Here is a 24,182-nt window from a genome sequence, read left to right on the forward strand (position 1 = left end):
TGGGACATACTGTACAAGCTGACAGCCAGACAGGAGACTCACTGTAACTACAGAGAGGTGTGACACCACACAAGAGGGATAGCAGGATTACACCACAGCGCCCGCACTACTGCCATCTGCTGCTCATTACCTACATTCAGCTGCTGGCTCCAGAGCCGAATTGTCCCTGGGGTCTCGTAGCCTCCGAACGGGCCGATTCCAGTGCTGGAAGGCGGGCTCCGCTAGCACCACGGCTGCCCCGGGTTTGCTGTTATAGTACTGTCAGAACCGCCCAGGTTGGCCCCGCCCCCCTCCTCTGGGAGCACAGAAAGCTGCCGGTGAAGGGCGGAGCTCCGAAAGGCATCACTAATCAAATGGGCGGGATTTAGCAGCTAACTCTCCCACCCACTGCCCTCTCTCCTGAGCCGCAGCAGACAGTCATCCACAAGTCCGCGGCCCTTGGTGTGCAGGTAGCGCCGGGCCTGGCTGCCGCGAGCGGAGCTAAGCTCCGATCACGGCAGCCGGCCAGCATGGGGGATGACGGCAGCCACGGAGGGGACATACGGACCAACCAAACGGAATCTGGTCCAGTGTCTCGGCGTGCCAATCCGCCGCTGGCTGCAGGTCTCTTTGTTGTACAGTTCTCTGCTACTAACGCAGGGTTGTGAGCTGACAAAATCCTCTCTGTGTCCCTTGACAGAGTTTACATGATGAGAGTTCACACGGCTGTGCGACATGTGCAGTCCCTCTGTTACCACTCGGCACATTACTCCTCTGATTAATGGATCTGTCCCGTATAAGCCCCGGAGTGTCTGTGGGGTGTTTGCACATGTATGTAGCATGTCTGACAGGGTGGTCTTCCCCTGAGGAAATTTTAGTAGGGACACAGATAGATATATATATATATATATATATATGTGTGTAAATGTGTGTATATGTATAATGTGGTGGACCGTCCGACACCACTAAAAACGTGTATGGGTGAAAACATTGAGTGATAATATGTCTGAGTCTCAGGCACATCCTGGAGACAGTCTGTGGAAGAGGTGTTTTTCCAAAGTTTTCTTTTTCATCCACACCAGACCCCTCGGGGTCTCCTAACATTGTCTCTGTAATGCACACTGATACCGACACAGACTCTGAATCCTGTGTCGACACTAGTTTTCCAGAATGATTCCGACATTAACTAGAAATATTCAGTACATGATTGTAGCTATAAGACAATACGGAGTACCCTCCTGTACCAACAGAAGAAGGTTTACCTATATAAAGAAAGAAAAGGAAACCTTTTCCTTCCTCTCGTGCTTCACAAGGGAATTCAGGTTAGCCATTCCCAGCGGTAGACAGGGGGAGTCACCCCCCATTTTAAGAAGGGTCCTCTCACGGTTAATAAGAAAGTGACTCTGCCTGTAACTGGGACATCTGTCCTTAACGAGCCGACAGACCGCACGTTGGTGTATACATTAATATTTACTTATACAACCCATGAGACTTTACTCAGGACTACATTGCATGTGCGTGAATGAGTAGGGCTATTGCAAAGTGCTCTGATAATTTTATCATCCAGTATTGACGCTAGCTATGGTTGAGATTCTCCTAACGTTAGATCATATATAGTATGCTACGACATCCATGCGTGGAGCCATGACAGAGAATTCCCCAGTGGAAGGCGCTTCCTGCTTCCAAAATAGATTATGGAGTCTCTCCCGTACTCGAGGGGAGACCTTGTTTGGTAGCGTCCTGGATGATTTGGTGGGCAGCTGCCACAGGGGAGTTGTTTTTTCTGCCCTTTGTCCCTCCACAAAATAAAAAAAATACAAAATCAGCCCATGTGGTACGAAAGAAGTAAAAAGTTTCCCTTTCTTTGCATATAGAGGTAGGGGAAGAGGAAGAGGTCCACCTCTTCAGGATCACAGGAGCAGAAATCATCTCCTGCTTCTGCCAAATCTACTGCATGACGCTGGGACTCCTTTGCGAGGGTCCGCCCCAGTGGGGGAGTGCCTGACATTTTTCAGTCAGTTCTGGGTTCATTCTGGCCTGGACCCGTGGGTTTTACAAATAGTGTCCCACAGATGCGAACTGGAGTTCAAGGCGTTTCTCCACACCGATTTTAAATCGGCCTTACCAGTTTCTCTCCCTGACAGGGAGGTAGTAAGCGCAGCCATTCAAAATTGAGTCAGGATCAGGTCATTACCCTGATTCCCTTGTTCCAACAGGGGGGTAAATTTACTAAGGTGAGAGATTTTTAGAACTGGTGATGTTGCCCATAGCAACCAATCAGATTGTATCTATTATCTTCTAGAAACAGCTTGACAAATGTTAAGTAGAATCTGATTGGTTGCCATGGACAACATCACCAGTTCTAAAAAAACTCCCACCTTAGTAAATTTACCCCTGGGAGTGGTTTTTTTTATTCAAGCCTCTTTGTGGCTCCAAACCTGGACGCCTCAGTCAGACCGATCCTAAATCGAAAATGTTTCATTTTCTACCTGAAGTAATTCAAATTCAGGATGGAATCTCTGTAGGCAGTAATCTCTAGTCTGGATAGACATAATGGATGCCTACTTACATGTTCACATTTATCCTCTAAGGATTGCCTGAGATTTGCAATTCAGGATTGTCATTACCAATTTCAGAAGTTGCCGTTTGGTCTATCCACGGCTCCGAGAATTCTCACCAAGGTAATGGTGAAAATGATGGTTCTCCTTCGCAAGCAATTGTCACGAACCGGGTATCTGGACGCCATTACTTGCCTTTTAGATGTCTCCTGAAGCTGGCTCAGCGTTCCAGGGCCGGATTTCATCTGTAATACTGAGGTCCACATTCTGCATCCCTCTCTTGTCACCCTGAGACGCTGTCACAGCGGTGCCATGTTTACTTTCTGAATGGCGTCTCCCGTCCTCCGCGCCCTCCGCCGCCGTTCCTGTGTTCCAGTATACAGGTTATCAGAGTGGCGCCTCATGCCTGCCGCAGCCTCCGCTGTCGTCCGCGTGGTTCTGGTGGGCAGTCATCAGTCTGGCGTCTCCTGTCCTCTGCGGCCGGCGCCGCCATTGCTGCTAAGTTTCCACATGGATTACCAAACCAACTTTCCCTCCAAGTACCAACATGGGCGCAGCCATGTTGGATTCCTTCACATGTTCAGTTTCCACCAATTCGCTGCTCCACTGAAATCTGCATAATTGCCTAGCCAATTCCTTCCTTGCTGCAGGTATAAGTATCCTGTGCCTGAGCAGGGAAGGCGTCAGTGCTTTGGTTGTCAAACCTAGTTCCAGTCTCTCTCCTGTGGTTGTTTTCCAGGTTTCAGTTCCTGTCTCCAAGCTTGCACTAAAGAGACCCGCTCCAGTCTATCACCTGCGGTGCAGCCTGACTCTCCAGTCCTCTGTGACTCCTCCATTTCCAGTTACAGATTCACCTGCTTCCAGCACTCAAGCTTCCAGCAGAGATCAGCTTCCCTTAAAGCACCGGTATTATTATTTCATCGCTCTCAAGCTTCATATTTCATTTGTATTTCATCGCTCTCAAGCTTCATATATCATTTGGCTGCTTCCATCCAGCACTCACTCCGTGTCTACATCTGACTGGTTCCAACCAGTACCCACAGCAGCCACTTCATCTTCAGCAGTCCAGCTTCCCGAAGAACATCAGCTGGTACGATCCTGGGTTATTCCCACTACTACAGTCGGGCCTGGTAAGGACTTTCCATCTAGAGGACAATAAGAACTGTACCCATACTACCAGAGCCCTGTGGCCACCCTGTAGTACCCAGGAACTGTGATATGTTATTGCTGATCTTACGTATTTCTTTTATTACTGCTGTGTTGCATGGAGTTTGTTAATAAACATCATTGACTTTTATCCTGGTTGTCGTGGTCACGCCTTCGGGCAGTTATTCTACATGTTACTTACATGTCTAGGGGTCTGATACAACCTCCCAGGTTCCGTTACATCTCAGCCCCTACAACTGAGGCTGCCTCCCGTCAGCTCAGGCCCTCAGTTGTGACAGTAAGCGCTGACCATATGAATCCAGCCGGAGATCAGGATCAAGCGACCAGGCCGATGCAAGAACTGGCAGCCAGACCCGAACATCAGGAGGCTGCACAAGGCCATATTATCCACTGTCTCCAGGATCTCTCTACTCGGCTGGATGGGATCCAAACGACCCTTCGTGGATCTGGCGCGTCCGGTGCGTCCACCACAGCGACACCAGTTGTAACCCCACCCACCTTACCCATTTCTACTCCACAACTTCATCTTCCAACGCCAGCAAAATTTGACGGATCTCCAAGATTCTGCAGGGGATTTCTCAACCAGTGTGAAATTCACTTTGAGCTACAACCCGGCAGTTTCCCCAGTGATCGTACTAAAATTGTCTATATTATTTCCCTTCTCAGTGGCTCAGCCCTTGACTGGGCATCACCTTTATGGGAGAAGTCCGATACCCTGCTGTCCTCCTATACTGACTTTGTAACAACATTCAGGTGCATCTTCGACGAGCCAGGCCGGGTAACTTCAGCTTCTTCTGAGATTCTCCGTTTACGCCAGGGAACACGTACTGTGGGACAGTATCTTATACAGTTCAAGATCCTGGCATCCGAACTGGCATGGAACGACGAGGCCCTGTATGCTGCATTCTGGCATGGCTTACCAGAATGCATCAAGGATGAATTAGCTACCAGAGACTTGCCCTCTAAGTTGGATGAGCTAATTTTTCTATGCACTAAAGTTGATCTGCGGTTCAGAGAAAGAGCAACTGAGCGAGGAAGATTATCTGCTCCAAAATCTTCTGCTCCTCCTCCTCGTCAACCGTCTCCATCCAAAGATGAGCCCATGCAAATTGGTCGTTCCCGTCTATCTCCCGCTGAGCGCCGAAGACGTCTTTCTGAGTCTCTCTGTCTCTACTGTGCAGCTCCGTCTCACACCATCAATACCTGTCCCAAACGTCCGGGAAACTTCAAATCCTAGCTCGCCAAGGAGAGGGCCGGCTAGGAGTAATGATCTCCTCTCCATCTCCTCATGATTGTAATCTCCCAGTCTCGCTTCAAATTGCTCAAAGTTATAGGAACGTTATTACCCTCCTAGATTCCGGAGCAGCTGGGAATTTCATAACGGAAGCATATGTTAAACGGCGGTCCCTACCCACCGAGAGACTTTCCTCGTCCATTTCCTTGACTGCCGTGGATGGTAGCAATATTTTTGACGCAGTTATTTCTCTAAGGACTCTACCAGTTCATCTGAGAGTAGGAGTTCTTCATTCAGAATTTATTTATTTTCTAGTGATTCCAAGAGCCACACATCCAGTGGTTTTGGGCCTTCCATGGCTCCGTCTCCACAATCCATCGATTGACTGGACAACTACGCAAATACTGGCATGGGGTCCCTCCTGTGCTGAGACCTGTTTGTCCAAAGTACTTCCTGTTTGTTCTTCCTCCTCCAGGTCGTCTGATGTTCCACCTCCTCCATATCAAGACTACACGGACGTATTCAGTAAAGCTTCTGCTGATATCCTTCCTCCTCCTAGGGAATGGGACTGTCCAATTGATCTCATCCCAGGGAAGGTTCCACCTCGAGGCCGAATTTATCCATTGTCCTTACCAGAGACGCATTCCATGGAGGAGTACATCAAAGAGAATCTGGCGAAGGGTTTTATTCGACCTTCTTCTTCTCCAGCTGGCGCAGGCTTCTTTTTTGTAAAGAAGAAAGACGGTGACCTGCGGCCGTGCATCAACTACAGAGGTTTGAATGACATTACCGTCAAGAACCGATATCTTTTACCCTTGATTACAGAGCTCTTCGATAGGAGTTAGCGGAGCAACCATCTTTTCAAAGTTGGATTTGAGGGGTGCCTACAATCTCATCCGGATCCGTGAGGGTGACGAGTGGAAGACCGCCTTTAACACCCGTGATGGACATTATGAGTACCTCGTCATGCCCTTCGGATTGAGAAACGCTCCAGCTGTCTTCCAGCATTTAGTGAATGAGATCTTCAGAGACATCTTATACCGCCATGTCGTGGTTTATCTAGATGATATCCTTATCTTTGCCAATAATCTAGAGGAACATCGTTACTGGGTAAAGGAGGTTCTGTCCCGTCTCCGTGTCAATCATCTCTACTGCAAATTAGAGAAATGTGTTTTTGAAGTCAAATCCATTCCGTTTCTAGGTTACATTGTGTCCGGTTCCGGACTAGAGATGGATCCTGAGAAACTACAAGCAATCCGGAATTGGCCGATACCCTTAACCCTCAAAGGGGTCCAGAGGTTCTTAGGGTTCGCCAATTACTACAGAAAGTTTATACGAGACTTTTCCACCATTGTGGCGCCTATCACTGCGTTGACCAAGAAGGGTGCTAATCCGTCCAAGTGGTCTGAAGACGCTACGCAAGCTTTTCATCTATTAAAACAACGGTTCATCTCTGCACCGGTTCTGAAACAGCCCGACATCGACTCTCCTTTCATCCTTGAGGTGGATGCCTCCTCCGTTGGAGTAGGAGCGGTGTTATCCCAGAGGGCTAAAGATGGTCATCTACATCCTTGCAGTTTCTTCTCCTGGAAGTTCTACCCAGCTGAGCGCAACTATGCCATTGGCGACCAGGAGTTGCTAGCCATCAAGCTCGCTCTAGAGGAGTGGAGAGATCTGTTGGAGGGAGTTTCACATTCACTCACTATACTTACCGACCACAAGAATCTTTTATATCTGAAAAGCGCACAATGTCTTAATCCTCGTCAGGCCAGATGGGCACTTTTCTTTTCCAGGTTCGACTTTAAACTCCAGTTCTGTCCGGGCTCTCAGAATCGCAAGGCCGATGCCCTTTCCCGCTCTTGGGAGCAAGAAAATGAATCGGAGTCTTCAGACAAGCATCCTATTATTAATCCATTGGCATTCTCCACAGTAGGGATGGACTCTATGCCCCCACCAGGTAAAAGTTTTGTGAAGCCGGTGTTAAGGAAGAAGCTCATGCATTGGGCCCATGCTTCCCGTTTTGCCGGACTTACAGGCATTCAGAAAACCCTTGAGTTAATCTCTAGGTCCTATTGGTGGCCAACTCTGAAGAAGGATGTCATAGAGTTTATTGCATCTTGCCCAAAGTGTGCCCAACACAAAGTATCCCGCCAGTCGCTTGCGGGGCAACTGGTTCCATTATCTGTTCCCCGTCGACCGTGGACCCATTTGTCGATGGACTTTGTTACAGACCTGCCTACGTGCAACAAGTTTAATACCATCTGGGTGGTAGTTGACCGGTTCAACAAGATGGAACATTTCATTCCTCTCACCGGTCTTCCGTCAGCTTCCAAGTTGGCTCAAGTGTTCATTCAAGAGATCTTCCGACTCCACGGTCTTCCTGAAGAGATTATCTCAGATCGAGGAGTACAATTTGTAGCCAAATTCTGGCGAAGTTTGTGTCAAGTCCTCCAAGTCAAGTTGAAGTTTTCTACAGCTTACCATCCTCAGACCAATGGTCAAACTGAGATGGTGAATCAGGACTTGGAGGCCTTCCTCCGCATTTATGTGTCTTCCTCTCAAGATGACTGGGTTCAACTCCTTCCCTGGGCCGAGTTCAGCCATAACAACCAATACCATTCCTCATCTTCTTCTACACCATTCTTCATCAACTATGGATTCCACCCTAAAGTTCCAGAATTCCAGCCGCTTCCAGCAACTTCTGTTCCAGCAGTGGATGTCACCTTGCGTCAGTTTGCAAACAACTGGAAGAATGTACGAGCGGCTCTGCTCAAAGCATCGCTCAGGTACAGGAAGTTTGCAGATAAGAAGCGTAGAGCGGTTCCTGCTCTCAAGGTGGGTGATCGTGTGTAGTTGTCCACAAAGAATTTGAGGTTAAGAGTTCCCAGCATGAAGTTTGCACCTCGTTACATTGGTCCTTTTAAAATTGAACAAGTCATCAATCCTGTTGCTTACAGACTCCAGTTACCTCCCTTCTTGAAAATACCTAGGACATTCCATGTTTCCCTTTTGAAACCGCTGATTCTGAATCCGTTTCATTCTGCACTTCCTCTGGCTCCGAAAGTCCAGATTCAACGGGGAGTTGAGTATGAAGTTGCCAAGATTCTGGATTCACGTTTCCGTTACGGTCAATTACAGTATCTTATTGACTGGAAGGGCTATGGTCCTGAAGAACACTCTTGGACCAATGCTTCAGATGTCCATGCTCCTGCTTTGGTCCGGAATTTCCACTCTAAGTTTCCTCAGAAGCCTAAGAAGTGTCCTGGGGCCACTCCTAAAAGGGGGGGGTGCTGTCACGATCCGGGTATCTGGGCGCCATTACCTGCCGTTTAGATGCCTCCTGAAGCTGGCTCAGCGTTCCAGGGCCGGATTTCATCTGTAATACTGATGTCCACATTCTGCATCCCTATCCTGTCACTCTGAGACGCTGTCACAGCGGCGCCATGGTTACCATCTGAATGGCGTCTGCCATCCTCCGCGGCCTCCGCCGCCATTCCTGTGTTCCAGTATACAGGTTGTCAGAGTGGCGTCTCATGCCAGCCGCGGCCTCCGCTGTTGTCCGCGTGGTTCCAGTATGCAGTTGTCAATCTGGCGTCTCCTGTCCTCTGCGGCCGGCGCCGCCATTGCTGCTAAGTTTTCACATGGATTTCCAAACCAACTTTCCCTCCAAGTACCAACATGGGCGCAGCCATGTTGGTTTCTGTCACATGTTCAATCTCTACCAATCCGGTGTTCCCCTGGAATCTGCATAATTGCTTAGCCAATCCCTTCCTTGCTGCAGGTATAAGTATCCTGTGCCTGAGCAAGGAAGGCGTCAGTGCTTTGGTTGTCAAACCTAGCTCCAGTCTCTCTCCTGTGGTTGTTTTCCAGGTTTCCAGCTCTTGTCTCCAAGCTTCTACTAAAGAGACCCACTCCAGCCTACCACCTGCGGTGCAGCCTGACTCTGCAGTCCTCTGTGACTACTTCATTTCCAGCTACAGATTCACCTGCTTCCAGCACTCAGCTTCCAGCAGAGATCAGCTTCCCTTAAAGCACCAGTATTATTATTTTATCGCTCTCAAGCTTCATATTTCATTTGTATTTCATCGCTCTCAAGCTTCATATATCATTTAGCTGGTTCCACCCAGCACTCACTCCGTGTCTACATCTGACTGGTTCCAACCAGTACCCACAGCAGCCACTTCATCTTCAGCAGTCCAGCTTCCCGAAGAACATCAGCTGGTACGATCCTGGGTTATTCCCACTACTACAGTCGGGCCTGGTAAGGACTTTCCATCTAGAGGACAATAAGAACTGTACCCATACTACCAGAGCCCTGTGGCCACCCTGTAGTACCCAGGAACTGTGATATGTTATTGCTGATCTTACGTATTTCTTTTATTACTGCTGTGTTGCATGGAGTTTGTTAATAAACATCATTGACTTTTATCTTAATTGTCGTGGTCACGCCTTCGGGCAATCTTCCTACATGTAACTTACATGTCCAGGGGTCTGATACAACCTTCCAGGTTTCACTACAACTCAGCCTCTACAACTGAGGCTGCCTCCCGTCAGCTCAGGCCCTCAGTTGTGACAATAGGGGCCTACAGTAAGTCAGTAAGGAGGCAGAAGCTGCTTCTGGTACATGGACCCTGGTCATGTAGGGGTGGGAGAGTCAGTAAGATTATGTAATAGATGCCTACAGTAAGTCAGTAAGGAGGAAGAAGCTGTTTCTGGTACATGGACCCTGGTCATGTAGGGCTGGGAGAGTCAGTAAGATTATGTAATAGGGGGCCTACAGTAAGTCAGTAAGGAGGCAGAAGCTGCTTCTGGTACATGGACCCTGGTCATGTAGGGCTGGGAGAGTCAGTAAGATTATGTAATAGGGAACTACAGTAAGTCAGTAAGGAGATAGAAGCTGCTTCTGGTACATGGACCCTGGTCATGTAGGGCTGGGAGAGTCAGTAAGATTATGTAATAGGGGCCTACAGTAAGTCAGTAAGGAGGCAGAAGCTGCTTCTGGTACATGGACCCTGGTCATGTAGGGCTGGGAGAGTCAGTAAGATTATGTAATAGGGGCCTACAGTAAGTCAGTAAGGAGGCAGAAGCTGCTTCTGGTACATGGACCCTGGTCATGTAGGGCTGGGAGAGTCAGTAAGATTCTGTAATAGGGAACTACAGTAAGTCAGTAAGGAGGCAGAAGCTGCTTCTGGTACATGGCCCCTGGTCATGTAGGGCTGGGAGAGTCAGTAAGATTATGTAATAGGGGACTACAGTAAGTCAGTAAGGAGGCAGAAGCTGCTTCTGGTACATGGACCCTGGTCATGTAGGGCTGGGAGAGTCAGTAAGATTATGTAATAGGGGACTACAGTAAGTCAGTAAGGAGGCAGAAGCTGCTTCTGGTACATGGACCCTGGTCATGTAGGGCTGGGAGAGTCAGTAAGATTGTGTAATAGGGGCCTACAGTAAGTCAGTAAGGAGGCAGAAGCTGCTTCTGGTACATGGACCCTGGTCATGTAGGGCTGGGAGAGTCAGTAAGATTATGTAATAGGGGCCTACAGTAAGTCAGTAAGGAGGCAGAAGCTGCTTCTGGTACATGGACCCTGGTCATGTAGGGCTGGGAGAGTCAGTAAGATTATGTAATAGGGGCCTACAGTAAGCCAGTAAGGAGGCAGAAGCTGCTTCTGGTACATGGACCCTGGTCATGTAGGGCTGGGAGAGTCAGTAAGATTATGTAATAGGGGTCTACAGTAAGTCAGTAAGGAGACAGAAGCTGCTTCTGGTACATGGACCCTGGTCATGTAGGGCTGGGAGAGTCAGTAAGATTATGTAATAGGGAACTACAGTAAGTCAGTAAGGAGGCAGAAGCTGCTTCTGGTACATGGGCCCTGGTCATGTAGGGCTTGGAGAGTCAGTAAGATCATGTAATAGGGGCCTACAGTAAGTCAGTAAGGAGGCAGAAGCTGCTTCTGGTACATGGACCCTGGTCATGTAGGGCTGGGAGAGTCAGTAAGATTGTGTAATAGGGGTCTACAGTAAGTCAGTAAGGAGACAGAAGCTGCTTCTGGTACATGGACCCTGGTCATGTAGGACTGGGAGAGTCAGTAAGATTGTGTAATAGGGGCCTACAGTAAGTCAGTAAGGAGGCAGAAGCTGCTTCTGGTACATGGACCCTGGTCATGTAGGGCTGGGAGAGTCAGTAATATTATGTAATAGGTGACTACAGTAAGTCAGTAAGGAGGCAGAAGCTGCTTCTGGTACATGGACCCTGGTCATGTAGGGCTGGGAGAGTCAGTAATATTATGTAATAGGTGACTACAATAAGTCAGTAAGGAGGCAGAAGCTGCTTCTGGTACATGGACCCTGGTCATGTAGGGCTGGGAGAGTCAGTAAGATTATGTAATAGGGGTCTACAGTAAGTCAGTAAGGAGACAGAAGCTGCTTCTGGTACATGGACCCTGGTCATGTAGGTCTGGGAGAGTCAGTAAGATTATGTAATAGGGGCCTACAGTAAGTCAGTAAGGAGACAGAAGCTGCTTCTGGTACATGGACCCTGGTCATATAGGGCTGGGAGAGTCAGTAAGATTATGTAATAGGGGCCTACAGTAAGTCAGTAAGGAGGCAGAAGCTGCTTCTGGTACATGGATCCTGGTCATGTAGGGCTGGGAGAGTCAGTAAGATTGTGTAATAGGGGCCTACAGTAAGTCAGTAAGGAGGCAGAAGCTGCTTCTGGTACATGGACCCTGGTCATGTAGGGCTGGGAGAGTCAGTAAGATTCTGTAATAGGGGCCTACAGTAAGTCAGTAAGGAGGAAGAAGCTGCTTCTGGTACATGGACCCTGGTCATGTAGGGCTGGGAGAGTCAGTAAGATTCTGTAATAGGGAACTACAGTAAGTCAGTAAGGAGACAGAAGCTGCTTCTGGTACATGGACCCTGGTCATGTAGGGCTGAGAGAGTCAGTAAGATTATGTAATAGGGGCCTACAGTAAGTCAGTAAGGAGGCAGAAGCTGCTTCTGGTACATGGACCCTGGTCATGTAGGGCTGGGAGAGTCAGTAAGATTGTGTAATAGGGGCCTACAGTAAGTCAGTAAGGAGGCAGAAGCTGCTTCTGGTACATGGACCCTGGTCATGTAGGGCTGGGAGAGTCAGTAAGATTATGTAATAGGGGTCTACAGTAAGTCAGTAAGGAGACAGAAGCTGCTTCTGGTACATGGACCCTGGTCATGTAGGTCTGGGAGAGTCAGTAAGATTATGTAATAGGGGCCTACAGTAAGTCAGTAAGGAGACAGAAGCTGCTTCTGGTACATGGACCCTGGTCATATAGGGCTGGGAGAGTCAGTAAGATTATGTAATAGGGGCCTACAGTAAGTCAGTAAGGAGGCAGAAGCTGCTTCTGGTACATGGATCCTGGTCATGTAGGGCTGGGAGAGTCAGTAAGATTGTGTAATAGGGGCCTACAGTAAGTCAGTAAGGAGGCAGAAGCTGCTTCTGGTACATGGACCCTGGTCATGTAGGGCTGGGAGAGTCAGTAAGATTCTGTAATAGGGGCCTACAGTAAGTCAGTAAGGAGGAAGAAGCTGCTTCTGGTACATGGACCCTGGTCATGTAGGGCTGGGAGAGTCAGTAAGATTCTGTAATAGGGAACTACAGTAAGTCAGTAAGGAGACAGAAGCTGCTTCTGGTACATGGACCCTGGTCATGTAGGGCTGAGAGAGTCAGTAAGATTATGTAATAGGGGCCTACAGTAAGTCAGTAAGGAGGCAGAAGCTGCTTCTGGTACATGGACCCTGGTCATGTAGGGCTGGGAGAGTCAGTAAGATTGTGTAATAGGGGCCTACAGTAAGTCAGTAAGGAGGCAGAAGCTGCTTCTGGTACATGGACCCTGGTCATGTAGGGCTGGGAGAGTCAGTAAGATTATGTAATAGGGGCCTACAGTAAGTCAGTAAGGAGGCAGAAGCTGCTTCTGGTACATGGACCCTGGTCATGTAGGGCTGGGAGAGTCAGTAAGATTATGTAATAGGGGCCTACAGTAAGTCAGTAAGGAGGCAGAAGCTGCTTCTGGTACATGGACCCTGGTCATGTAGGGCTGGGAGAGTCAGTTACATTATGTAATAGGGGCCTACAGTAAGTCAGTAAGGAGGCAGAAGCTGCTTCTGGTACATGGACCCTGGTCATGTAGGGCTGGGAGAGTCAGTAAGAGTGTGTAATAGGGGCCTACAGTAAGTCAGTAAGGAGGCAGAAGCTGCTTCTGGTACATGGACCCTGGTCATGTAGGGCTGGGAGAGTCAGTAAGATTATGTAATAGGGGCCTACAGTAAGTCAGTAAGGAGGCAGAAACTGCTTCTGGTACATGGACCCTGGTCATGTAGGGCTGGGAGTCAGTAAGATTATGTAATAGGTGCCTACAGTAAGTCAGTAAGGAGGCAGAAGCTGCTTCTGGTACATGGACCCTGGTCATGTAGGGCTGGGATAGTCAGTAAGATTGTGTAATAGGGGCCTACATTAAGTCAGTAAGGAGGCAGAAGATGCTTCTGGTACATGGACCCTGGTCATGTAGGGCTGGGAGAGTCAGTAAGATTGTATTATAGGGGCCTACAGTATGTCAGTAAGGAGGCAGAAGCTGCTTCTGGTACATGGACCCTGGTCATGTAGGGCTGGGAGAGTCAGTAAGAGTGTGTAATAGGGGCCTACATTAAGTCAGTAAGGAGGCAGAAGATGCTTCTGGTACATGGACCCTGGTCATGTAGGGCTGGGAGAGTCAGTAAGATTATGTAATAGGGGACTACAGTAAGTCAGTAAGGAGGCAGAAGCTGCTTCTGGTACATGGACCTTGGTCATGTAGGGCTGGGAGAGTCAGTAAGATTATGTAATAGGGGACTACAGTAAGTCAGTAAGGAGGCAGAAGCTGCTTCTGGTACATGGACCCTGGTCATGTAGGGCTGGGAGAGTCAGTAAGAGTGTGTAATAGGGGCCTACATTAAATCAGTAAGGAGGCAGAAGATGCTTCTGGTACATGGACCCTGGTCATGTAGGGCTTGGAGAGTCAGTAAGATCATGTAATAGGGGCCTACAGTAAGTCAGTAAGGAGGCAGAAGCTGCTTCTGGTACATGGACCCTGGTCATGTAGGGCTGGGAGAGTCAGTAAGATTGTGTAATAGGGGTCTACAGTAAGTCAGTAAGGAGACAGAAGCTGCTTCTGGTACATGGACCCTGGTCATGTAGGACTGGGAGAGTCAGTAAGATTGTGTAATAGGGGCCTACAGTAAGTCAGTAAGGAGACAGAAGCTGCTTCTGGTACATGGACCCTGGTCATGTAGGGCTGGGAGAGTCAGTAATATTATGTAATAGGTGACTACAGTAAGTCAGTAAGGAGGCAGAAGCTGCTTCTGGTACATGGACCCTGGTCATGTAGGGCTGGGAGAGTCAGTAATATTATGTAATAGGTGACTACAGTAAGTCAGTAAGGAGGCAGAAGCTGCTTCTGGTACATGGACCCTGGTCATGTAGGGCTGGGAGAGTCAGTAAGATTATGTAATAGGGGTCTACAGTAAGTCAGTAAGGAGACAGAAGCTGCTTCTGGTACATGGACCCTGGTCATGTAGGGCTGGGAGAGTCAGTAAGATTATGTAATAGGGGCCTACAGTAAGTCAGTAAGGAGACAGAAGCTGCTTCTGGTACATGGACCCTGGTCATGTAGGGCTGGGAGAGTCAGTAAGATTATGTAATAGGGGCCTACAGTAAGTCAGTAAGGAGGCAGAAGCTGCTTCTGGTACATGGATCCTGGTCATGTAGGGCTGGGAGAGTCAGTAAGATTGTGTAATAGGGGCCTACAGTAAGTCAGTAAGGAGGCAGAAGCTGCTTCTGGTACATGGACCCTGGTCATGTAGGGCTGGGAGAGTCAGTAAGATTCTGTAATAGGGGCCTACAGTAAGTCAGTAAGGAGGAAGAAGCTGCTTCTGGTACATGGACCCTGGTCATGTAGGGCTGGGAGAGTCAGTAAGATTCTGTAATAGGGAACTACAGTAAGTCAGTAAGGAGGCAGAAGCTGCTTCTGGTACATGGACCCTGGTCATGTAGGGCTGGGAGAGTCAGTAAGATTGTGTAATAGGGGTCTACAGTAAGTCAGTAAGGAGACAGAAGCTGCTTCTGGTACATGGACCCTGGTCATGTAGGGCTGAGAGAGTCAGTAAGATTATGTAATAGGGGCCTACAGTAAGTCAGTAAGGAGGCAGAAGCTGCTTCTGGTACATGGACCCTGGTCATGTAGGGCTGGGAGAGTCAGTAAGATTATGTAATAGGGGCCTACAGTAAGTCAGTAAAGAGGCAGAAGCTGCTTCTGGTACATGGACCCTGGTCATGTAGGGCTGGGAGAGTCAGTAAGATTATGTAATAGGGGCCTACAGTAAGTCAGTAAGGAGGCAGAAGCTGCTTCTGGTACATGGACCCTGGTCATGTAGGGCTGGGAGAGTCAGTTACATTATGTAATAGGGGCCTACAGTAAGTCAGTAAGGAGGCAGAAGCTGCTTCTGGTACATGGACCCTGGTCATGTAGGGCTGGGAGAGTCAGTAAGAGTGTGTAATAGGGGCCTACAGTAAGTCAGTAAGGAGGCAGAAGCTGCTTCTGGTACATGGACCCTGGTCATGTAGGGCTGGGAGAGTCAGTAAGATTATGTAATAGGGGCCTACAGTAAGTCAGTAAGGAGGCAGAAACTGCTTCTGGTACATGGACCCTGGTCATGTAGGGCTGGGAGTCAGTAAGATTATGTAATAGGTGCCTACAGTAAGTCAGTAAGGAGGCAGAAGCTGCTTCTGGTACATGGACCCTGGTCATGTAGGGCTGGGAGAGTCAGTAAGATTGTGTAATAGGGGCCTACATTAAGTCAGTAAGGAGGCAGAAGATGCTTCTGGTACATGGACCCTGGTCATGTAGGGCTGGGAGAGTCAGTAAGATTGTATTATAGGGGCCTACAGTATGTCAGTAAGGAGGCAGAAGCTGCTTCTGGTACATGGACCCTGGTCATGTAGGGCTGGGAGAGTCAGTAAGAGTGTGTAATAGGGGCCTACATTATGTCAGTAAGGAGGCAGAAGATGCTTCTGGTACATGGACCCTGGTCATGTAGGGCTGGGAGAGTCAGTAAGATTATGTAATAGGGGACTACAGTAAGTCAGTAAGGAGGCAGAAGCTGCTTCTGGTACATGGACCTTGGTCATGTAGGGCTGGGAGAGTCAGTAAGATTATGTAATAGGGGACTACAGTAAGTCAGTAAGGAGGCAGAAGCTGCTTCTGGTACATGGACCCTGGTCATGTAGGGCTGGGAGAGTCAGTAAGAGTGTGTAATAGGGGCCTACATTAAATCAGTAAGGAGGCAGAAGATGCTTCTGGTACATGGACCCTGGTCATGTAGGGCTGGGAGAGTCAGTAAGATTATGTAATAGGGGACTACAGTAAGTCAGTAAGGAGGCAGAAGCTGCTTCTGGTACATGGACCCTGGTCATGTAGGGCTGGGAGAGTCAGTAAGATCATGTAATAGGTGCCTACAGTAAGTCAGTAAGGAGGCAGAAGCTGCTTCTGGTACATGGACCCTGGTCATGTAGGGCTGGGAGAGTCAGTAAGAGTGTGTAATAGGGGCCTACATTAAGTCAGTAAGGAGGCAGAAGATGCTTCTGGTACATGGACCCTGGTCATGTAGGGCTGGGAGAGTCAGTAAGATTATGTAATAGGGGACTACAGTAAGTCAGTAAGGAGGCAGAAGCTGCTTCTGGTACATGGACCCTGGTCATGTAGGGCTGGGAGAGTCAGTAAGATTATGTAATAGGGGACTACAGTAAGTCAGTAAGGAGGCAGAAGCTGCTTCTGGTACATGGACCCTGGTCATGTAGGGCTGGGAGAGTCAGTAAGATTATGTAATAGGGCCCTACAGTAAGTCAGTAAGGAGGCAGAAGCTGCTTCTGGTACATGGACCCTGGTCATGTAGGGCTGGGAGAGTCAGTAAGATTATGTAATAGTCACCATCTTATAGGCAGCCGGTGAAAGGAACAGAGAATGGGTGTTATGTGGTAAGTCTGGTTGGTAGGTAAAGCTGAGCTGTAGCCTGCCCTTTGTTGGTGAACTTGTACCATATGGACCTGTTTCACCAGGACTGAGTCACAGCCAACTGGCATCACCCACACCTGGAGCTCAGCTAGACAACCATTTAGGATTGGTACTGGGTACTCAGTACCCGGAGCAAAGAACAGGTCATCTGCATAGCAGTGGTAGATGAGGGCATGACATCTGGTTATTTCAGAAAGAAAAGATGACTACTGGCGCTATAATACTAGATGGCGCATATATGAATGAAGACGCCTGTATAATAAATAACCATCTGGTTTTATTCAAGACAAAATATTATTATTTTTTAACAACAAACTACTTTCACTATGTAAAATTCACGTATACATGTCATCTAACATTTTTCCTAATTTCAACAACCATTAAAAATCACCTGGCATGTGTTACCATGATAACTATTTCCAGAAATAGATCTTTCATAAGTGTGTTTTAGAAGAAAATACGCTTAAAGGTGCTGTCCCAAATTGTGGTTGCTGCTCATATGCTATGTGCACACAGCCTAGCACCCCATAAAGCAGGCATATCCAAACTGCGGCCCTCCAGCTGTTGTGAAACTACATATCCCAGCATGCCCTGACACAGATTTGCTGTCAGAGAATGCTACAGCTGTGTCAGGGCATGCTGGGATGTGTAGTTTCTCAACAGCTGGAGGGCCGCAGTTTGGACATGCCTGCCATAAAGCATATATTGCTGTACGTGGTGTGAAGATTATTTCACCCACCAGTAGCATGTATATTGCAAAAAGCATAGGATAGGTAAAGAACCTTGAAGAACAACGCATGGCAATGATAAGTATACTCCAGAAGATTAAAATGGTTCCTCACCTGAGTGATGCCTATTGTGTGCAACAAGAGATGATTTATTTCTCAGAGTATAGAAATGGCTTCTCACCTGTGTGACTTCTGTGATGTGTAAGTAAATCACATCTTGTTAGACAACATTTCCCACACTCAGAGCAAGAAAATGGATTCTTACCTGTGTGACTTCTGAGATGTATAAGATTTGATTTGAGTGCAAAACATTTCCCACACTCAGAGCAAGAAAATGGCCTCTCACCTGTGTGACTTCTCTCATGATTAATAAGATGTGATTTCTGTGCAAAACATTTCCCACACTCCGAGCAAGAAAATGGCTTCTCACCTGTGTGACTTCTCTGATGTCTAACAAGTTCTGATTTGAGTGCAAAACATTTCCCACACTCAGAGCAAAAAAATGGCTTCTCACCTGTGTGACTTCTCTGATGTCTAACAAGATCTGATTTGAGTGCAAAACATTTCCCACACACAGAGCAAGAAAATGGCCTCTCACCTGTGTGACTTCTCTCATGATTAATAAGATGTGATTTCTGTGCAAAACATTTCCCACACTCCGAGCAAGAAAATGGCTTCTCACCTGTGTGACTTCTCTCATGATTAATAAGATGTGATTTCTGTGCAAAACATTTCCCACACTCCGAGCAAGAAAATGGCTTCTCACCTGTGTGACTTCTCTGATGTCTAACAAGATCTGATTTGAGTGCAAAACATTTCCCACACTCAGAGCAAGAAAATGGCTTCTCACCTGTGTGACTTCTCTCATGATTAATAAGATGTGATTTCTGTGCAAAACATTTCCCACACTCAGAGCAAGAAAATGGCTTCTCACCTGTGTGACTTCTCTGATGTCTAACAAGTTCTGATTTGAGTGCAAAACATTTCCCACACTCAGAGCAAGACAACGGCTTCTCACCTGTGTGACTTCTCTGATGTCTAACAAGATCTGATTTGAGTGCAAAACATTTCCCACACTCAGAGCAAGAAAATGGCTTCTCACCTGTGTGACTTCTCTCATGATTAATAAGATGTGATTTCTGTGCAAAACATTTCCCACACTCAGAGCAAGAAAATGCCCTCTCGCCTGTGTGACTTTTCTGATGTATAACAAGATGTGATTTCCGTGCAAAACATTTCCCACACTCAGAGCAAGAAAATGGCTTCTCGCCTGTGTGACTTGTCTGATGTATAACAAGATGTGATTTCCATGCAAAACATTTCCCACACTCAGAGCAAGAAAATGGCCTCTCACCTGTGTGACTTCTCTCATGATTAATAAGATGTGATTTCTGTGCAAAACATTTCCCACACTCAGAGCAAGAAAATGGCTTCTCACCTGTGTGACTTCTCTCATGATTAATAAGATGTGATTTCTGTGCAAAACATTTCCCACGCTCAGAGCAAGAAAATGCCCTCTCGCCTGTGTGACTTTTCTGATGTATAACAAGATGTGATTTCCGTGCAAAACATTTCCCACACTCAGAGCAAGAAAATGGCCTCTCACCTGTGTGACTTTTCTGATGTATAACAAGCTGTGATTTGTATGTAAAACATTTCCCACACTCAGAACATATCAGTGGCCTTTCACCTACCTTACCTGTGTGTGGGTTAATAGGCTTTGTGTTCTGTGTAAAACATTTGGCATCTACAGAACACAGAAACTCTGTATCTACTGTCAGAGCTGTAACAGATGCACCAATATCAGGGTGATCAGGAGAACATTTCCCAGTATCAGAGGGATCAGCTGATAGAGCTGGATGTATAATTGGGGTAATGGGGTTATCTCCTGGAGAATCCTGTCTACTGTCATTATCTTTTATGTCACAATCCGGGGATAACATTAGATGTCCTTCTGAGATATTCCTGCTTGTGTGTCCACCTGCTGGAAATAAAATACATTATGGAAATGTGACATTTTCTGTAACAATATTAATCTTGTAAACAATAGGAGACGACGACTCTCTGGGACACTTAATTGTAAATGTGTGTGTATAATAAAACATAACTTTTAATGAAGGCTTTATAATATTGTGTCTCAGATTATCATTGTGTCCACCCTCGTGAGAACACTCACAATAACAAATGTAATATTATAATAAGACTTAGATATAGCTCTCTCTTGTACTGGTAACGAACCATGAAGTATAAATGGAGACGTAGTCCCTCGGCAAGTCCTATGTCAGCACCAATGTAAAACAATGGATGGGAAACATATCGTATGAATTGGAGATTCTAGATGAACAATAACATCAGTCATATGAGCTGATGGATCAGAGAAATGTCTCCTAACGTTACTCCTGGAAGCATTGGTAAGGTAGCATTCCTTTATGTGTGTGCTCATACACTGGTAAGCCTGTACATGTGTTACTCACCCTTATATAAGGTATATTGCTATAGCAGAGTAGGTGTGGAACAAGGAATTTTACATGCAATACACCATATAATACACTGCAATCATCATCATCATCATCATCATCTGCTAGGTTATAATACCCTGTTACACCCCTATCATCAGTGTCTTACCTCTATACTCTCAATAGTAATAAGGATGATGGTGTGCACAGTAAGTATGATAATAAGAATTTACTTACCGATAATTCTATTTCTCGGAGTCCGTAGTGGATGCTGGGGTTCCTGAAAGGACCATGGGGAATAGCGGCTCCGCAGGAGACAGGGCACAAAAAAGTAAAGCTTTACTAGGTCAGGTGGTGTGCACTGGCTCCTCCCCCTATGACCCTCCTCCAGACTCCAGTTAGGTACTGTGCCCGGACGAGCATACACAATAAGGGAGGCATTTTGAATCCCGGGTAAGACTCATACCAGCCACACCAATCACACCGTACAACTTGTGATCTAAACCCAGTTAACAGTATGACAACAGAAAGGGCCTCTTAAGATGGCTCCTTAACAATAACCCGAATTAGTTAACAATAACTATGTACAAGTATTGCAGATAATCCGCACTTGGGATGGGCGCCCAGCATCCACTACGGACTCCGAGAAATAGAATTATCGGTAAGTAAATTCTTATTTTCTCTATCGTCCTAAGTGGATGCTGGGGTTCCTGAAAGGACCATGGGGATTATACCAAAGCTCCCAAACGGGCGGGAGAGTGCGGATGACTCTGCAGCACCGAATGAGAGAACTCCAGGTCCTCCTTTGCCAGGGTATCAAATTTGTAAAATTTTACAAACGTGTTCTCCCCCGACCACGTAGCTGCTCGGCAGAGTTGTAATGCCGAGACCCCTCGGGCAGCCGCCCAAGATGAGCCCACCTTCCTTGTGTAGTGGGCTTTTACAGTTTTAGGCTGTGGCAGGCCTGCCACAGAATGTGCAAGTTGAATTGTGTTACAAATCCAACGAGCAATCGACTGCTTAGAAGCAGGTGCGCCCAACTTGTTGGGTGCATACAATATAAACAGCGAGTCAGATTTTCTGACTCCAGCCGTCCTTGCAATGTATATTTTTAAGGCTCTGACAACGTCCAACAACTTGGAGTCCTCCAAGTCGCTAGTGGCCGCAGGCACCACAATAGGTTGGTTCAGATGAAATGCTGATACCACTTTAGGGAGAAAATGCGGACGAGTCCGCAGTTCTGCCCTATCCGAATGGAAGATTAGATAAGGACTTTTATAAGATAAAGCCGCCAATTCAGATACTCTCCTGGCAGAGGCCAGGGCTAGTAACATAGTCACTTTCAATGTGAGATATTTCAAATCCACCTTTTTCAATGGTTCAAACCAATGGGATTTGAGGAAATCTAAAACTACATTTAGATCCCACGGTGCCACCGGAGGCACCACAGGAGGCTGTATATGCAGTACTCCCTTGACAAAAGTCTGGACCTCAGGGACAGAGGCCAATTCTTTTTGGAAGAATATTGACAGGGCCGAAATTTGAACCTTAATGGATCCCAATTTGAGACCCATAGATAATCCTGATTGCAGGAAATGTAGGAAACGACCCAGTTGGAATTCCTCCGTCGGAACCCTCCGATCCTCGCACCACGCTACATATTTTCGCCAAATGCGGTGATAATGTTTCACGGTGACTTCCTTCCGTGCCTTAATCAAGGTAGGAATGACTTCTTCTGGAATGCCTTTCCCTTTTAGGATCTGGCGTTCAACCGCCATGCCGTCAAACGCAGCCGCGGTAAGTCTTGAAAAAGACAGGGACCCTGCTGTAGCAGGTCCCTTCTCAGAGGTAGAGGCCACGGTTCGTCCGTGAGCATCTCTTGAAGTTCCGGATACCAAGTCCTTCTCGGCCAATCCGGAACCACTAGTATTGTTCTTACTCTTCTTTGCCGTATGATCTTCAATACCTTTGGTATGAGCGGCAGAGGAGGAAACACATACACTGACTGGTACACCCAAGGAGTTACCAGTGCGTCCACAGCTATTGCCTGTGGATCTCTTGACCTGGCGCAATATTTGTCCAGTTTCTTGTTGAGGCGAGACGCCATCATGTCTACAATTGGTCTTTCCCAACGGTCTATTAACATGTTGAAGACTTCTGGATGTAGACCCCACTCTCCCGGATGAAGATCGTGTCTGCTGAGGAAGTCTGCTTCCCAGTTGTCCACGCCCGGGATGAACACTGCTGACAGTGCTATCACGTGATTCTCCGCCCAGCGAAGAATCTTGGCAGCTTCTGCCATTGCACTCCTGCTTCTTGTGCCGCCCTGCCTGTTTACATGGGCGACCGCCGTGATGTTGTCCGACTGAATCAACACCGGCTTTCCTTGCAGGAGAAGTTCCGCCTGGCTTAGAGCATTGTAGATTGCTCTTAGTTCCAGAATGTTTATGTGAAGAGACTTTTCCAGACTCGTCCATACTCCCTGGAAGTTTCTTCCTTGTGTGACTGCTCCCCAGCCTCTCAGGCTGGCGTCCGTGGTCACCAGGATCCAATCCTGAATGCCGAATCTGCGGCCTTCTAATAGGTGAGCCTTCTGCCACCACCACAGAAGTGACACCCTTGTCTTTGGTGACAGGGTTATTCGCAGGTGCATCTGCAGATGCGACCCTGACCATTTGTCCAACAGATCCCTTTGGAATATTCTTGCATGGAATCTGCCGAATGGAATTGCTTCGTAAGAAGCCACCATTTTTCCCAGGACTCTTGTGCATTGATGTACTGACACTTTTCCTGGTTTTAGGAGGTTCCTGACCAGATCGGATAACTCCTTGGCTTTTTCCTCTGGAAGGAAAACCTTTTTCTGAACCGTGTCCAGAATCATTCCTAGGAACAGCAGACGAGTTGTCGGGATTAAATGGGATTTTGGAATATTCAGAATCCACCCGTGTTGTCTTAGCACCTCTTGAGATAGTGCTAAAGCTGTCTCCAGCTGTTCTCTGGACCTTGCCCTTATTAGGAGATCGTCCAAGTATGGGATAACTAATACGCCTTTTCTTCGAAGAAGAATCATCATCTCGGCCATTACCTTGGTAAAGACCCGAGGCGCCGTGGACAATCCGAACGGCAGCGTCTGAAACTGATAGTGACAGTTTTGAACAATGAACCTGAGGTACCCCTGGTGTGCGGGGTAAATCGGAACGTGTAGATACGCATCCTTGATGTCCAAGGATACCATAAAGTCCCCTTCTTCCAGGTTCGCTATCACTGCTCTGAGTGACTCCATCTTGAACTTGAACTTTTTTATGTAGAGGTTCAAGGACTTCAGATTTAGAATAGGCCTTACCGAGCCATCCGGCTTCGGTACCACAAATAGAGTGGAATAATACCCCTTTCCTTGTTGTAATAGGGGTACTTTGACTATCACCTGCTGAGCGTACAGCTTGTGAATGGCTTCCAACACCCTCTCCCTTTCGGAAGAGACGGTTGGTAAGGCAGACTTCAGGAAACGATGAGGAGGATCCGTCTCTAATTCCAACCTGTACCCCTGAGATATTATCTGCAGGATCCAGGGGTCTACCTGCGAGTGAGCCCACTGCGCGCTGTAATTTTTGAGACGGCCCCCCACTGTCCCCGAGTCCGCTTGAGAGGCCCCAGCGTCATGCTGAGGTTTTTGCAGGAGCCGGGGAGGGCTTCTGTTCCTGGGAAGGAGCTGCCTGTTGGTGTCTCTTCCCTCTTCCTCTGCCTCGTGGCAGATACGACAAGCCCTTTGCTCTCTTATTTTTGTAGGAGCGAAAAGGCTGCGGTTGAAAGGTCGGTGCCTTTCTCTGTTGGGGAGTGACTTGAGGTAAAAAAGTGGATTTCCCGGCAGTAGCCGTGGCCACCAAGTCTGATAGACCAACTCCAAATAACTCCTCCCCTTTATACGGCAAAACCTCCATGTGACGTTTTGAATCCGCATCGCCTGTCCACTGTCGTGTCCATAAGGC

General features: G+C 47.5%; 1 protein-coding gene across 2 annotated transcripts in view; it reads right to left on the reverse strand.

Moving 5' to 3' along the window:
• Positions 1 to 17,641: 17,641 nt before the first annotated feature.
• Positions 17,642 to 24,182, reverse strand: part of LOC135042009 (zinc finger protein 665-like) — a 40,307-nt gene continuing 33,766 nt past the window's right edge. Inside the window, exon 6 of one of the 2 annotated variants that reach the window (XM_063954980.1) lies at positions 17,642 to 19,721. In XM_063954980.1, the coding sequence (XP_063811050.1) occupies positions 17,890 to 19,721 (1,832 nt within the window). In that variant the 3' untranslated portion in view covers positions 17,642 to 17,889. Of the gene's footprint in view, positions 19,725 to 24,182 lie in introns of both variants that reach the window. The other variant, XM_063954979.1, reaches the window with a different exon arrangement.

Source organism: Pseudophryne corroboree, unplaced genomic scaffold (genome assembly GCF_028390025.1).
Source record: "Pseudophryne corroboree isolate aPseCor3 unplaced genomic scaffold, aPseCor3.hap2 scaffold_807, whole genome shotgun sequence".
Lineage (NCBI taxonomy): Eukaryota > Metazoa > Chordata > Amphibia > Anura > Myobatrachidae > Pseudophryne > Pseudophryne corroboree.